This window comes from Seriola aureovittata, chromosome 18 (assembly GCF_021018895.1).
Source record: "Seriola aureovittata isolate HTS-2021-v1 ecotype China chromosome 18, ASM2101889v1, whole genome shotgun sequence".
NCBI lineage: Eukaryota > Metazoa > Chordata > Actinopteri > Carangiformes > Carangidae > Seriola > Seriola aureovittata.
This window is the reverse complement of record NC_079381.1, coordinates 10,778,868-10,796,394: the sequence shown is the minus strand read 5'-3', so window position 1 is coordinate 10,796,394 and position 17,527 is coordinate 10,778,868. Positions and strand designations below refer to the sequence as shown.

Genomic DNA, 17,527 nt, shown 5'->3' with positions numbered 1-17,527 from the left:
AGGAAAATGGCAGAGGAGAGAGGAAGAATTGGTGCACAGACGGTTCTGCTTAAGTCTCATTTTGCAACATTTTGCTTTGTATGACTGGCATCACTTTCTCTCTCTGCCTAAAATATTTAGTCCTTTCCTGTCTCTGCACCCTGTGAAGGCAACACCAGGTTGTAGAATTGATGGGGAAATCTTACACCCCTAATCTTGCTCCTCTTGCACCGTTCTTCCCCTGATTCTTCTTCTTCTACTTCTTCATCTCCATGCAGCAGACTGGTTGGCTGTGTCAGCTGACGTTCAGTTAGATGCCAGAGGGCAAGAAGGAGTGAGAGGCAGAGAAGAAGATAGGGGAAATGAAACTTGTGTTTTCAGTCTCATGGCTGATTTCCTTGCTCCTCTCCTGAGATTATCAGGCAGTCTGGCAGCCAAAATACAGCCTCCTTGACTAATCAAAATGTTCCTCAGGATGTACAGGCACTGCAATGATCCCTACAGTGACAGGGGTGTGGCCACATATATCAATAAACACATATGTACACACTTAATAATGTGCAGACAGAGACTGAATTCTACCTCAGAAAACCTTTGTGTACTTTAAATCCACACAGACACACATTTCCACATTCATGCCAGCTTTATGCCTTCATACACACTCCCCCACATTTTCACTGTATTATTAACAGAGTGTATCCATGCATGCTTACACTTACTCTACTCCAATCCATGCCAAATATAATCTGTTCTATGTATTGTATGACTGGGTATTTTATGTAGTATTTTATTGCTTAGTATATACATGTGTGTACACTCACTGCTTTTCTTTAGTATACTATGGGAAACTAAATGGGAAATAAATTAGACAGCTTTTGTTTGTAACGCTTTTATGCAGGCTTACATTCAGACAATTCCAACGGGCATCAGATATGTTGGAGGCGATAGTTCATTGCTACTTTTTTTTTTTTTTTTTCAAATCATCCTGACACTCCATACCTGAAAGAGAACAGTTTCTATAGCAACCCTATCATCCCCTCCCCTCGCCCCTACCCCTGGTGTGTGCGTGTGTGTGTGCGCGTGCGTGTGTGTGTGTGTGTGTGTGTAAATGCAACATGTGTAGCTCCAAATGTGAACACATGCCTGAATACGAGTGAGTGCTGTATTGATTGCTAGCATACACGCCATAAGTGTTCATGTCATTCAGCCAGCGGGGGTAGCAGAGAGGGAAACAATAAAGGAACGTTTCCTCCTCACATTTCCTGGCAGCTTTTCAAGATACACAGAAGTTATATTAAAGGAAAGACACAGAGCACTGCAGAGGGAAAAAGCAAAAGGAGGAGGGTGGGGCAGAGAAGGAAAGTGAGAGGAGGAAGAGAGGGATTGTCAGTAAATGGATGTCTGATTGAAGTCTAAATACAAATACAGTTTAGTAAAGAATATTATAAGCAGCACCTAATTCATCTTGTCGTGCAGGTGGTGTACTATTCAAATAGTGAAATAAATGGTTGCAGACAGGTATTTGAGAACTGATTCACTTTAGCTGCTTTGTAGCTGATTCCCTCAGTATCAGTGTGTTTGATCCTGCTGATTGATCAGATGATACCCTTCATGTATATAGCACAAATGTATTTTTAGGTGATTTTCCAGGCTGCCAGGTTTTACGACATAGATTTCTTGTTCATCTGCAATCTACATACACATACTATCAATTAAGGGCAAGTGTAGAGAGTCTTCTGGATGACATCACTAAAAGCCTCGATGACCCTGAACCAAGCCATACGTTGTTGTTGTTTATAGTTTTGGCACACAGGCAGGAAAGTGCAGCGGACCAAAATGCCCTTTCAAAAACTTCATTTTGTGGCCTATTTGGTTTTGTATTGCTACACAATCTGACCATGACACTGCCAGACAAGGTGAGCCCTTTAGCAAAGGAACATGCTGATAAAAGCCTGTTAATTCCACATCACTAAGTGTCTCCAACTGTCCCCAGCAATTCTTTTTTAGTTGTCCTTCTCCCTCTCTCTCCCACTTTTCCCATCTTAAGCTTCTTTCTGTGCTGATCATAGTCCTCTATCTGGCTTTTCTCTCTGTTCCTCCTCTACTTCTTCATTACCTTCTCTTACTTTTGTACCTGTCTTCTACCTGTGTTGTTTCCATCATGCAGCCCTTGTGTTCTCTTCTCTCTATCAGTCCCTAGTGTTTTGTGTCTGGAAGGGCTTGAACGATTAAACATAGGACAGAAGTCTTCGGTGGACCGGACACCAAGGGCAACTAGATGAAGGGAAAGGGGGGAGCGAGGAAGGAGGGAGAGGGGAGTACATAATGTCAGACAGGCCAGCCTGTTCGGATACAGATGACATGACAGCACCTGTGCTCCTGTAACTGTCACCTATTGCTCTGTGCCACTGAGTCTGGCTCACTGGAGACCTGTAACTCGGCCATATGCATCTGCTGTGCAGTGCTAGAAGCCATTATAGAATTCTCTATATTTGTATCATGGAAAACAGAAATTCAAACGGCAGATACAGATGGACAGGACACTGTCCAGACATCTGTGAGCTTGACGAGACAAGTCTATGAGAGATTAAAATGGTGCTTTGCATGCTTTGTTCAAATGCTAGAGATGTAGTCGTGGAAGCGGTCCTAATTCTTTTGTTCATGTTGCTCTGCTGTTGCTTTGCTTACAAGAGGAACCATTTGGTAATTTGGTACTAATTTAGAGCAAATACTAAGTAAGTACATAAGATACGAAAACATTTATTTATACATATTTTTTTTATTGTGAAACAGTGTTAGAAAAGCATCTAGTATAAAATATCAAACAGGATAGCTAGATAGATAGATGATCTAATAATGAGAGGTAAACTGCCTCTTTAAAGCTCTGGGAACATGATGTTGACTGTGGTTAGCCAACATGAGCAATATTAAGTTCCAATGGACTCATGATTAGTAAAAACTAAAAACCAAAATATTATAATGAATTCTAAACTCTGCTGGTATAAGCAGCCAATGGAAAGAGGACAACATGTTCTCCCTGTGTTTTATATTTGTTAGAGGACAGTCTGTAGGATTTTGAAGCATCTGCTGATGAGTATAATATGCAAGTTTTGTGCTGTTTGCCATTGCACCAACAGCTTACTTGTCCTTATGTGCCTTTTTGCTATAATAAAATATACATACCCGAGGTGCTCTGTAATATGATACACATATGCAAAGTGTTATTTAAGATAATATAGTATGTTTTTATGGATGGATCTAGATTGTAAACCCCCATAGAAAACCAGTAGTGAGGAAACCTGCTGAGGCTCTGTGTGTGTATTTCTAGCATACTGTACATTTTAGCAACTGTGCAGTGAGGTCAGATGTAAATTATTTAGCACTTGTGCGGTATGTTTTGCTGCAGATTGGGGTCATTTGAGTGTGTATTTGTGGATATTGCGTGTGTGGGTGTATGCACATACGGATGCATGTGTGTGCATCTCTGGCCGGGTGTTGTTTGTGCATGTGAGAGTTTTATGGATTTGCCCGTGCTTGAGCATTCATATGCAGGCTTGAGCACGTGTGTTCATGTGCGTGTGTCTGTGCACTTGTGTATTCTGAGCATGAAGGTCCATCCAAGCATTATGTGAGCATGAAGGTCCATCCAAGCACATGTAATCCCTAACCAGCTCTTGGGCTCCTCATTAGCATTACACTGATCTTCCTCAGAACTTATTTTCCAGCCCTCTGATATTCTCTGTGTGGCCTGAGGGAATAATAGGTCCTGTTCACATCAAATGTGTTATGTCATCAATGTGACTGGAAGCTTTGCTGCCCACGTCATGGCAGCCCTGTTTCACTCTCACAGCCTGCTCCCACACTATATACATACAGCACACACACACACACTTCAGAATACACACTCCCATGCCCTTATATTCCCTGTGGGGCATATGTATTCTCCAGGGAGGCCAATGTTTTCCCCGTAGGGTCCTCCGCATACAGTGCAGCTGGAGCACCTTTACGTGTCACATATACTACACAGTCCAAGTTACACATGGACTCTCTCTTTCTCCCTGGCCTCCTCTGGCCTGGCCCTGGCTGCACAATCTCCTCCTCTTCATTGTTTGAGTTTTTTTTTTTTTTAATAGAAAAACTGTGCTATGGCCAAAGCTTGTTTATTGTTCATTGCACCATCTGACAAGCCTCAAAGCTGACATCACACAGGCTGACACAGACAGCGATCAAGACTTTATTAGACCCATCACAGCACAGTATGACATGCAGTGAAGATTGTTGTTGTTGCACAATCTTTAAGGCTGCAACTAACAATCATTTCCATTATCGCTCAATCTGTCCAGTATTTCTATGAATAATCACTTAATAATACCCACCAAATGTTTCCAGAATCCAACACAACATCTTGTCATCGTAACAGTCCAAAACCCAAAAGATGTACATTGTGCAGTGATAGAAAATAGATAAAATAAGCAAATCAACACATTTTAGAAAAAAAAAATAGATAATCAGAATCACTAGAGAACAGTTTTATGTTGATTAACTTATAAATGAATCAATGATTTTTTTTCAGTACAACCAAAGGGCACTACAGTACTACTAAAGCACACTGCAATACGGCTTGAGAGGAGAATAGCTGTAGCTATTTGGCAACTCGCCCCTGAGCAGCGGTGGAGGCTCAAAAGCAAACACTATATAAACTGTATATATGTGTACAACACATAAACAAGCACAAACATTACAGAAGCTGTGCAGAGCTCAGATGAGTAACAGGGGAAGCGACAGAGGAGGTGGAAGAGTGAGGTGAATGAGGATGTGTGTTACGTGGAGGAGAAGTTAATCTCTCCTGACGGTAGCGCTGGCCTCTCCCTGCCTCTCCTCTGTCTTCTCCCTCCATAAAAGTCTGGATTTGTCCCCTGTCCCCTGTGAGAAGCAGGCAGATGAGTGTACACACACACACACACACACACACACACACACACACACACACACACAGAGGACAGGATGTCGAAAAACCAGGGTGTTCAAACAAAACTCTAGCTGCTTGATTTTTCTGAAAAGGAGAGTCCAAACTACATATCCCATAAGGCTCTTTATTTGTGCACAGATCTGAGTGTTTGAACACATCATTCTTGATCAAATCTTGAATATGTGCTTTTACTAAGCACAAAAGACTCTTCTGTACAGCAATTCCTTCCTGAAAGATTTTTGGATGCACATAAAATTTTCTCTGCCACATTGACCTGACGCTGAGTCTTTTGTGTTTTGAGGCATAAGGTCTGCGACTGCGTAGGCTGGGTTTCCATTCAGGCTCCAGTTGATCCACATTATTAAATCTGCAGGAGTGAGTCATGGATTTCATATTCAGACATTTTTTTCAAACCTTTATTTACATATGCACTCACAACAGGGGGGTTCCCTCGGATGATTAGGGTATTATACATTGTGAGAACTCACCTTTTCAACTTGTGTGTGTGTGTGTGCGTGCATGTATGTGTGTTTATTATTTGAGGTAATTCTTGCCACATGAATAATTGTAGGGATTTTGAATCTTTAGGATTCAGAGGAGAGGTCTGGAACACTCGATGTGCAAGACCTTACGGCTAATGTATGCCTGGAGATGCTAGTTATGCAACCCATTCAAGCTCACACACACACACACACACACACACACACACACACACACACACACACACACACACACACACACACACACACACACACACACACGCACACACACACGCACACACACACACACACACACGGCTATATTTGCTATATCGGCGTTACCCACTGCCATCTGCGTCCACAGTTTACACTTATTGATGGCCTCATAGGTGTTATGGCTTTGACATATGCTCATATGTTTGTGTGCACACGTATCTGTATATATATATATATATATATATATGTGTGTGTGTATATATATGTATGTGTGTGTGTGTGTGTGTGTGTGTATATAGATAGATAGATAGATAGATAGATAGATAGATAGATAGATAGATAGATACTGTATATATTCCCTAGGGGAAATTCATGTGTCCATTAGCTCACTGTTGATGATAATAATAATAAAAACAGTTAATAATAAATAAACAATAATAATTAGATTAGTCAATTTCCTTTGGCTGAGGGGTTGTATAGCCTGATGGCAGTGGGAACAAAGGAGCCTCTCTCTTCTGCAGTGCAGTGAGATGAGACGTTTGCTGCACCTGTAGCTGCTTCTCTGTCCTGCCAGAATGTTGTGGAGAGGATGGTTGGCATTGTCCAAGTTGGCCTCCATCTTACATTGCATGCATCTCTCCACAACAGTCCTGAGTGAGTCCAGACTCCAGACGCAGCCTTTTTTACCAGCTTGTCCAGTCTCCTTGTGTTCATGTCCGACATGCTGCTGCCCCAGCAGACTGCAGCATAAAAGAGTACACTGGCCACCACTGACTGATAAAACATGTGCAGCATTTTACTGCAGACGTCAAAGGACCTGAGCCTCCTGAGGAAAGGTAGATGGCTTCCTTGTTCAGGGACCAGTCCAGTTTACTGTCCAGGTGCACACCTAGGTATTTATAAGTGTGCACCACCTCAATGCCTTCCATCGAATGTTGACTGGCTGAAGGGTGGGACTAGACCTCTGAAAGTCCATGACCATCTCCTTGGTCTTGGAGGTGTTCAGAAGGAGGCAGTTCTTGTCGTTTCATTCACTGAAGGCCATCGTCAGATCCCTGTACTCCTCTTCCTGCCCATTCCTGATATGCGCCACAATAGCTCTGTCATCCGAGTATTTCTGGATGTGGCAGGACTCAGAGTTGTATTTAAAGTCCACTGTACACAGGGTGAACAGGAACGGAGTCAGAACAGTTCCCTGTGGAGCCCCAGTGCTGCTCATCACTGTCCCTGAGACACAGTTACCCAGCCTGACATACTGTGGTCATCTTGTTAGGCAATCCAAGTAAGAATGGGCCCAGTGGAGCATGTAAAGGGCGGAATCATCCACTCCAATATGTTCTTTGTAGGCAAACTGTAGGGGGTCTAGTGCATGTTCAACCTGTGGCCTCAGAAGGTGAAGAAGCAGCTGCTCCGGGGTCTTCATGATGTGTGATCTGAGGGCCGCCGGTCTGTAGTCATTTATCTCAGCCGGTCGTCCTGCTTTAGGTACCAGAACAAGACGTGATGTTTTCCACGGGACTGGGAACCTCCCTGTTTGTAGACTTAAGTTGAAGATCCTCTGGAGAGGCTCAGCCAGCTGGGCTGCACTATCTTTAACAGCCTCGGACACACACCATCTGGGCCTTTTGCCTTTCCAGTACATAGCCTCTTGAGCTCCGTTCTTACCTCCTTTGTTGTAAAAGACAGGAGACTTGACCCCAGTGTGGAGGGAGTTGCAGCTGCAGTGTCCGGTTGTGGAGGAGATGCCGTTGGAGAAGCTGCAGCTGCAGCAGTGGGAGAACTCATTGGCCTAGTCCACATCACCTGATGTTGCCTGACTGTTCTTCTCTTTATAGCAAGTAATGGTCCTCATCCCCTTCCACACCTCTCTGGTGTTGTTGTGCTGCAGCTTCTTTTCTACTTTCTTTTTGTAGTCCTCCTTCGCCTGCTTTAATCTCCTCTTCAGCTCATGTTGCACACACCTGAGCTCCTCCCTGTCTCCATCCCTGAAGGCCTCTTTTTCTGGTTGAGGAGGGTCTTGATGTTCCTGGTAATCCAGGGTTTGCTGTTTGGAAAGCAGTGTACAGTTCTTGCTGGTATAACAGTGTCCATACCGAAGTTAATATTGTCCGTGGTACATTCAACCATTCTATCAAGGTCAGGGTCCTTGCTTTTATCATTTTCCTGTGACTCCAACAGCACATTCCAATCTGTGCACTCTGTCTTTTAGACACTCACTGGCCTCCGGGGTCCAGTTCCTGAATGAGCGAGTGGTTGCAGCCTGCCTCAGTACACAGGGCTTGTAGGAAGGCTGAAGAAAAACCAGATTATGATCTGATCTGCCAGGTGGTGGTAGAGCTGAAGCAGTGTAGCCCTCCTTGACATTTGCATACAACAGATCCAGTGTCTTATTTTCCCTTGTTGGACAGTCAACATACTGAGTGAAGCCAGTCAGGTGAAAGGTGAGAGTGACATGGTTAAAATCCCCTGATATTGCAATGAATGTATCAGGGTGCTGGGTCTGTACTCTAGCAACAGTCTTGCGAATGACGTCGCACGTGACTGCAGGCTCTGCTCGTGGTTGAATGTAAACAACAATGGCGACGATGTGTGAGAACTCCCTCGGTACATATACGGTCTAAGACCAACTGCCAACAGCAGATCTTCTCCTTCACTGTGATGTGACCGGGGTTGAACCATGTATTGTTCACAAGCAGTGCATCATTTATATATGTATATATATGTGTGTGTGTGTATATATATATATACACACACACACACACACACACACACACACACACACACACATACATATATTCGCCATTGTTGTTTACATTCAACCACGAGCAGAGCCTGCAGTCGCGTGTGATGTCATTCACAAGACTGTTGTTTGAGTACAGACCCAGCACCCGATGCATTCATTGCAATATCAGGGGATTTTAACCATGTCACTCTCACCTTTCACCTGACTGGCTTCACTCAGTATCAGCACCATCAAAACTAGATTCATCACTAATTTATGTTTTATGAATGAGGCACCTGTAGGGCCACATTATTGGCTTAGACTAGAGGAATATCAGCTGAATGCTTTGAAACCGACACATAAAGGGGAATAGTTTAATAGCATGTTGATGAATAATCTATTGATGACATTATGGTAACATTTACCATGAGCTACTCCTCATGATAAGCACAAAGAAAAGATAATGCTAAAGGTTGCAGTCCAAATCTGAAGGGTAGGTTTTCCAAATAAAATGAACATTACATGACTTAAAGGTTAAAGTAAATCACAGTACTGTTCAGCTATTATGAAACAGTTGTTCAGGTGTCATGCCTATGTTGTAAACCAGAGGTAATGCACAGTATTAACGGCATTATAAACGATTGATCTCAAAATACTCTTGAGGCTTGCTGCAGTCTGCCAAGGAAGCTGATGTTTGGCTGAAGATCAAGTGGGATTGACGTTGCACGTTCTGTTGTGAAAAGGTAAACACCTACTGAGCCCTTCAGAGGACAAACTCTGTGTTATGTATCATCTTTTATACTGCAGTGAAGCCCTTGCTAATGCTGCACAATAAATCTCCAAAATGGTCCTCATTTTCATAACCAATTCCTTAAGTACCAGTGTTCAACTGCCTTTAAGTTTAATGTCAACCTTGAAAATATGTCCTCTTTTGGATGCACCACAGCATGTTTTTAATTGGTTTGTAATCTACAGTCAATGATCATACTGATATGTTTTAGTTCATTCACAATTTTTTATACTTAACACTGCCAACCAATTTGAAACAGTGTGTCGTTTAAGATTGATATTTCCCCTCTAGTCAGTCATTGTTTTCTTTTTATTTCAGTATGGCATTTGTCTTGAAATGTGCTTTAGGTGGGTAATCCATCACTGTGAAAATATACTTGTGCAATGTGATACTACAGCTGCTTGGTACTACAGCAGCAATCAATCATTTTGAAAATGTTACTTGAGTCAGCTAATATGAGTTTTATGAAAAGCAACAATCCCTGCTCAAAACTGAATTACCACATGATAATGGAGGAAAACACAAATATGCACCTATTTCAAGCAAGACTCTGCAAGCTTGGTGTTTTCCCCCAAACTGCATTGTGGGTGAAGTGTTTTGTTTTGCTCTTTTTGTCTTTTTTTTTTTTTTTTTGTTCATTTAAATCCTACATTGTTAACGTGCATGTAATTCATCATGTAGCTCACTTGCTTATCTATATGCATATATGTCCTTGTGTGAATGATGTATATAATCTTGTCTAAAATCTTGTCATGCTTTAAAAATGGGTGGTAGTCTAATGCAGTTTGTAATTAATTGTAAAATGACTAAAACAAGGTTTTTAAATGGTCAGTTCACCCCAATTACCCAATTATAAAAAGGCTGTCAGATGCAAACAAAATATGATTTTTCACCTATGATTCATAGTCCTAAATTATGTCTGTGAATCTACCTCAAATATTATCTTGTATGTACAGTAAATACACTGTGTATACCCTTGTTTTTGATATTTTTGGCTTTTATGTGATTCAACATGTAAAACCACCGGCGCTGTATAGCTTATAGAGTCCAGAGTTTATAGAGTCCTAAGTCCAGTTTTTACAGTATTAGTCCTGATCTACAGCAGTTTAAATGGGCTCAGTTTAGGAGCTGTCCGTGGTCCTGACTCCTACAGACATTAGGCGGTGCTGAACAGACAGCTGATGTTGCAGCTGCTATTAGTGGTGGGACAACAGTCGTGACTCATACTCCATTTACCCATTTTCTAACCACATAAGTTGAGAACAATCTTTGGCACACACACACGCACACACACAGGCATTAGGTGCACTTCTACACACAGACACACATTAACTTTAGTCGTCCTATTAAAGCACTCAACACAAACTTTAGTGGAAAGTAATGGAGGGAGTAATCTGTTTATGATCTGACAATATTTCAATAAGATTGAAATAATTTAATACTTTTGTGTGAAGTCTTATGTTTGAGGATACATTTTAACAGCCAGTATGAACTGCACTTAGTCTAACTTACAAAGGAGAGTAGAGAGGTGATTATGCTTCATATATAGGTGAGGAACAGACTGAGAATGTGGTCAATGTATTAAAAGTAGAGAAAATAAATTTGTCTGGTAAAATCTCCTCTCACAAAATTATGAACTCCAGTTTGACTTTCACTTTGAGTTGCTGTTGGAAAAAAACTAAATGCAGCAAAACTCAGCTTGTTGCAAAAGTGATTATATTATTATTTCTTTATATTCTATATGGTCATATCTTTTTTTTGTATGTTTTTCCATTATGCAATGCAGTGTCAACATGGTACATCAGTGTTTGTCTGTGACTTTACTGGTGCCGACATTGAAGACAGCATATGTTATCATTGTCCTTCTTCCCACAGTTAAGTGGAACAAAATTTTTCCACTGTGACGTCTGATTAATGACAATCCTGCTGGGAGTTTAGGGGGAATAACAATCCTCTACCCACAAGAATCCCATTTATAGTCAGGAGTAACCAAGTTTATTCTCCATCTGTTCTCCATTATTAAGCAAGCAGCTTATTCTTACTCAAATATTGTATTGCCAAGTTTAATATTACCAGTATGATCCAAAACCTTTATTTCTAAATTAAGCAAATCCAACATCCTGTCCCTATAATCTTCTGTTGGCTGACGAGAGATAGTATTTGAATGTTGCAATTAATTCCCATTAACGGCTGTTTTATTATAAAGTGGCATAGCCACAATTTGAAAGCACAAACACTTCCTTAAATAAATTTAAAGCCTACATCACTGTAAAATCCAGCATGTTCAGGATTTAAAACCTTTACTGCCAAAAGCAGCTGTGGGGACAGAAGTAAATTTACATGTGACGAAACAAAGCTGTGTATGCTCTCTGAAGAAGAGAGGGAATTATTTTAAGGTTCTTCCCATTCATGTTAAATTTGGATGAGTATGAAGGCTCGTCAGTATATTAATCTGAGAAGATCAATTTAAATAATTTTCAAGTAGTTGCCATTCCACTCCTCATGCAGGTTGTCAGAAACCCATAAGGGAAATACCTGGAACAAAATAGACATTTGTATGTACTGACATCTTTTTGAACAAATCAATGTAACTTCCTGGTCTGATTTGGATCAGAGCAAATGACAAAAACATGACACTGCAGCTTTTTGCAGACTTGCTGATTCACAGACTCATGATACTCCAATAACCAAAGGCACCGCCCAAAGCTACTATGTCGTGTTATTTATGGTACAACTTGCTTCTTTAAAGAGATGGCATCAAGAACATTATACATAGTTTGATGCCAGATCAAACAAATAAGGTGGTGTGAGGATGATTTCAATATGGCCTGTTTATAATATTGTTTCGGTTCGAAACAGATGATTAAAATTTCTTGTAACTACAGTCATGCGCCAAGAAAATGTATCGTCTGTACATATTTTGTGCGCGTTTGTAGTTTGATTGATCACACATGGAGAACGGGCTGTGAAAAGCTATTTTAAGACATGGCATGAAGATACACAGAGCATACAATGTAATCTGGCTTTAAGCTACATTACTATTATCTCCAATATCTGTTAATTATGAAGCCGCCAAGAGACGGTTAGCTTAGTCTAGAAATAGTGGGAAGTAGCTTGCCTGTCGAAAGGTAACAAAATCTGCCTTCTACCACCTCCGAACCTACTGTTTCCAGTCTTTATGCTAAGCTAAGCTAGCCATCACGTTATATTGACAGAGAAAAGTAGTAAACTAACTCAATTTTACAAAACGTCAAATTATTTCATTATGTATGTATAGCCAGTTATGGGAAATCTACCAATTAATGTTTTTTTTCTGAGCCAAGTGGTAAATTGCTCCTATTATAAGGTTATTAATTTACACATAGAGAAATTACAGTACAATTACTCCTGAGGCAGACACGGATATAATCAGAGAAACTGAAGTCACTCTATGTGAATGCCCAGTACATTCTGGGACTTTCTGGCCACAGTGAGCAGAGCAGATTCAGGGCCAGCAGCTAAATTAGTGGGTTTGGGGAGAGAATGATAATCATGGTGGTGATATAAGGGAAACGTGTGTGGGAGACAGAGATAAATGGAGAGAACAGACGGAAGGGGAAGGAAGAAAGTAGTTGTCTGTTTTCTGTTTATTTGTGCATATTGACGGTTTAAATTGGCACAGAAATGTGTGTGTGTCCCTTGGCTTTGCAGTGTAGCACTGTGTTTACAAGATGTTACGGAGTGTTAAGCAGAGCTGTGAATGTGTGATTCACTAGAAGTGGGAGGAAGTGGAAAAGCAGACATCATTCCTGAGGCCTATAAAAAGAAGCCTTTGAAAGGTCATGCTTTTTTTTTTTTTTTCTTTTTTTGTGTTTCTTTTTTTCTTTTCTTATCACACTCTGGCAACCTCAACCAAACTTTTTCTCCCCCTCCCCCCTGAAATTTCGTTATGACCCCTTTATTCCAGTTGTCTTTGCATCCCTTCCAACCCCCACCCTGCTCTCTTGCGGTGTCAACTACAAGGCCGTGTCCTGAGGTGTCAGTGCAGAGGACAACTGCAGCTGACACCTCATGACGTGCCATGTCTTCATAATTAACAGTCAAAGGCAGAGGAACAAGCTCATTTGTGGCTGCTACTGTAGTTAGGTGTGGTTCTGTGCACTGACTGCTCTGTGGTCTGCTGTGATGTGATGTGGCGACAGCGTTACACAATAAGAGCAGCCAGTGAACTCACTCACCAGTCTCTCTGTGTCTTCCTGTCCTTGTCTGTTCTCTCTTTCTGTCTTGGTTTGATTGTGTCTTCCTCCGACAGCCCTAGCTGTCTCTCTGCCTGCACACAAAGAGATGGATGGACCTTGCCGGCCCTTCACTTTGTCTGTTTGCCTCTCTCGTCCTCTTGGCTTGGGTTTACTTAGTTCTTCGATTTGTACTGATAAATTTGATCATAAAGGTCTGCACTGCACAATCTTTTCTTGTACTGAAATTGACACACAAAGCTTCAACCCCTTTTTTGCTTGAGGTTCAGGAGAGCATATTGCATGTATGTATGGTGTATCACTGTGTTGTGACTGGTTACAGGGTGCAGCTCATCCGTGCAGAATAAAAACAACACAGACAGCTGTGCTTTATGGAACTTAAAAATGCATCTTTGCCAGTCAGACTCTTTAAGTTCCTTCAATTCTATTTTTTCACCTTTTCTTCTTTAAAATCTACACATTTAGAGGGTAATTGAATTAAATTCTCTTCTGGAGACAATGGACTTATCTGTATAGGCAATATTTTAGAATTAATAAGACACGTTGAACCAAAGCCCAGCCGCCATCTTATCCTGCTAGACTTCCCAGGAAAATAAAACCCCTGATTGACTCGCAGACCGCTCTTTGTTTAAAAGACAAAGCTGAATAGAGAAAAGGCTATTATAAATTAATTATCCTCATATTATAGTCGGGATGCTGAGGATGACAATCAACAGTATGAGCTCAGTGCACCAGCATAAAGTGGTATTATGTGCCAGGATATGACCAGTCGCAGTGAAATCACTCTTGAATGCTCAGAGCTGTGATAGGAGGAGAGCATTGCCCTAGTTTGAGTCTGGCGTAATTATGTAATGCTTGAGTACCTGCAGCACCAGCGGCATGACAACTTCTGAATGTGAATCTGTGCAGTGGAGAGTGCAGACAGGAACTACACACCTCTTTTTAAATCCTTTTACGTGGTATGCAACTTAATCTCATCTTGAGCTTGCTGGATTTTACTGACATTATTGACTTGTTTTCTCATTTTCTCCCTTCTTCACATCCTTCTCTCCTCAGTCTTCTTCATGTTTCCAAGTCTCCCTCAAACCTTTTCCTGCTTCTTATTCCTCTTTCCAACAATCCCTCCATCCTCTTTCTCTCTCTCTCCTCGTCGCTTTCTTCCTGTGCTCACCTCCTTTTCAGCTCTCCCCCTCCATTCCTAATGCCACATACCAAATGGAGGGTGACAGTATGCAGCTGTGGGTTTTGTCCTCCAGACAGCATCTTGGAGAAAAGCTTAGCCGCACATGCATACAGACGGAGGGAGGGATCGGCACTAACCTGAGTCTTTCATCTGTCGCTTATATAATAGTTAATAAGATGGAGTTCCGCTGTGTGGCTTGCATACATGATGCAGTCAGTCAGACATAAAAGTCTTTGCAATGAGGAAGAAAATGTGTCATCGTTTACCAACACTCTGAACTTTAGTTTCTCTCTCTTTTCCTTCAGAAAGCAAAGCTCCATGCTGCCTTGCAGGAGAAAAATCGTCTGAACCTTGAGCTGATTAACCACCACCTGAAGGCATCGAAATATGACCAGGTGAGGCATTCACACATGCAGTGCGCAAGCATGCATTAGAAGGACACACACAGAGTGAAGATCAGTGGTCCGACCAGCCGATGATCAATGATAAAATCTATTTCATGTTTGCAGCACTTGAGCTATAGCTGCTACATATCACACATACAATGTCCTCTACATGACCGTAACATCAGTCATAAGTTGGAATCTGTGATCCATCTCTACAGATCAATAAACCTGCAGCTGTTTTATTATCATCATATATGTTATCACGTTTTGCCCCTACTGCTTTAAATCTCTAACATGTTGTCTAATACATAAAACCTGTCACCGCACCTTTTGCCTTTCCTATCACTGGGCCTGTTTTGGCCCAGTCAGCCTGAGTCCCACAGTCCACACATGCATACCTAAACATGCACACAGACCCAGACAGAGACACTGTGACCGTCTGTGATGGTAGGCGATTAGCTACTCTGGTGCTAATAGTGACTTTCACAGAGGGGGCAGATTTGACACATGTCCAAGGACTCGGCTCGGCGCTCTTGCTCCACCGTGCCACACAAAAAGATGCCATCTGTGCACTGACAAGGTGGGCACAGAGATGAAAAGAAAGTGGGGCAAAAGTGTGTCCAGGCCTGCCAGATATACAGTATGAATGAATGTGACTGGCTTGCAAGGGCAATCATGGCAAAGACGCAGGCAAAATCTACTGGACTCTGCATAGACAGCGAATGAGGCAATGAACGGGGGAAAAGAGAAAGAGAGAAACTGAGAGTGAGAAAGGAAGATGATATGGTTTGGTAATATGATTAGAGAAAGTGATCACTGAAAATGAATTGGACTTCCATTGTTAGATCTTTATAAAAGGTCAAGAGAATCAATTGAATTGTTATGGAAAAATGTTTATCTTTAAGGCAGACACTGAAGTGCTAACACGTGGTTTAATTACCACAGCATTAAATGTTTGATTGTATATCCTATCCTACACTTAAATCGTGCTTTAGTTAACTCATCATGTAAAGCATCCTTGAATATCTAGAAAAGCTCTCTATAAATAATTGCTATTATTATTATTATTATTATTATATTATTATTATTATTATTATAGGCTTCATAATAATGATAATTGTAGTGATATAGTTCAATCCAACTCTGCAATCATAAAGTCCTCTTTATGAATGAACTCACTTCCTTTGCAGCAGTCTATTTTTGTGCACTTTGCGCTTATCTATTGTGCACTCATCTGTTTTGTTAATTAATGAGATGATGGGTGTATGGCTGAGGGATGGTTCTGCTCAATCCTGTGAGGCCACCTTTAGAGGAACTAGCTTAGCTCAAGGCCTCTGACTGATGAAGAAACGAGACGCAGAACGCTCCAGTCAGCAGCTCTGTCTCATCACGGCTAAATGGAAATGTGCTGATTAATTCCTCTTCAGAGTGTGAACTCCCAATCAACCCTCCAGCCAAAGAAAAAAGCAGCCTCTATTCATAAATGTAAAAACTAGGTCTGCTGCAAGAACAAACCTCATAAAAACTGCATGCTTGTTTTCCTCTTTTAAGACAGAACAACAGAATAATGGGTGCATTTTGAAAATCTTCAAGTAAAACAAAGAGGAAATTAAAGTTTTTTTCTTCATTTACTTTGTTGTGTTTGTTTTATTTTCACTGTTTGTGTCACCCCTGACTTTTTCAATGGTCTTTTATATCCATCTTGTTAACACTCCTCTGAACCTCCTCTTGCTCTTCTTGGACTCTTTCTGTCCATGTAGGTGCGATCAGACTATGACCAGCTGAGACAGACCTTTGCTGTAGTGAGCCAGGAGAGAGACGTGGCCCAGCGGCAGAGGAGCCAACTGCAAGGCAAAGTGGAGAACCTGGAACAGGTTCTAAAGGTGAGACATCCCTCCATTTATGTATTTTTCATCCCATGTACCCCTAAAAAGAAATATCACTCACATCCTCCTTTTAATCCTGATGAAAATATGGGAATCAAAGTCTACCTCTTCATCTTTTTAATTCATCTTCCTTCACCATCTGTTTCCCCTGCGAGTTTTCCTCTGTGCCTTCATAATTACATTTTTGCATCTCTTTTCCAAGCAGTAGATCATTTTCATGATCCAAAGTTTGATGAAGCTTTCATTTTGTGGATATAGTCACACTTATAATATCTGTTGGTAACTTCTGTAAACTTTTTCAAATCCTATCTGTGATTTCTCACTAAATGACAGGAGTGCTCTGCTAGTTGTCTGACAAAGAGTATGGAGTAAAAGAGACCATATGACCAGCTCCACATAACTTAATAATGTCAGAAATCAATTTGGAGTATTGAAATCCTGTCGGTAAGTGTCTCAGTTCTGATTTCACCAAATAATAGACCTGAAGAAACTGAACTCTTGGACTTCTTGATTAAAGGATCTTGATATGTTATTTCATATTTATACCAAAGAACAATTTTCCCTTGTCTCACAATTTCCTCAGAAGGGAGATTTAAGCATCTGCAGCTGTGGATTAAATTATATATGTTTACATGTTTATGTTTATTGAATCTAAATTTAGTTCAGGAATTGACACTATGCA

General features: G+C 41.2%; 1 protein-coding gene across 15 annotated transcripts in view; it reads left to right on the top strand.

The window, feature by feature from the left end:
* LOC130186294 (RIMS-binding protein 2-like) overlaps positions 1-17,527 on the top strand; it is a 65,372-nt gene that overhangs the window by 21,109 nt on the left and 26,736 nt on the right. For all 15 annotated transcript variants that reach the window (XM_056403276.1, XM_056403275.1, XM_056403278.1 and 12 more), the window contains 2 exons: positions 14,879-14,968; positions 16,720-16,842. In XM_056403276.1, coding sequence (XP_056259251.1) covers positions 14,879-14,968; positions 16,720-16,842 — 213 coding nt within the window. The remainder of the gene's footprint in view (positions 1-14,878; positions 14,969-16,719; positions 16,843-17,527) is intronic.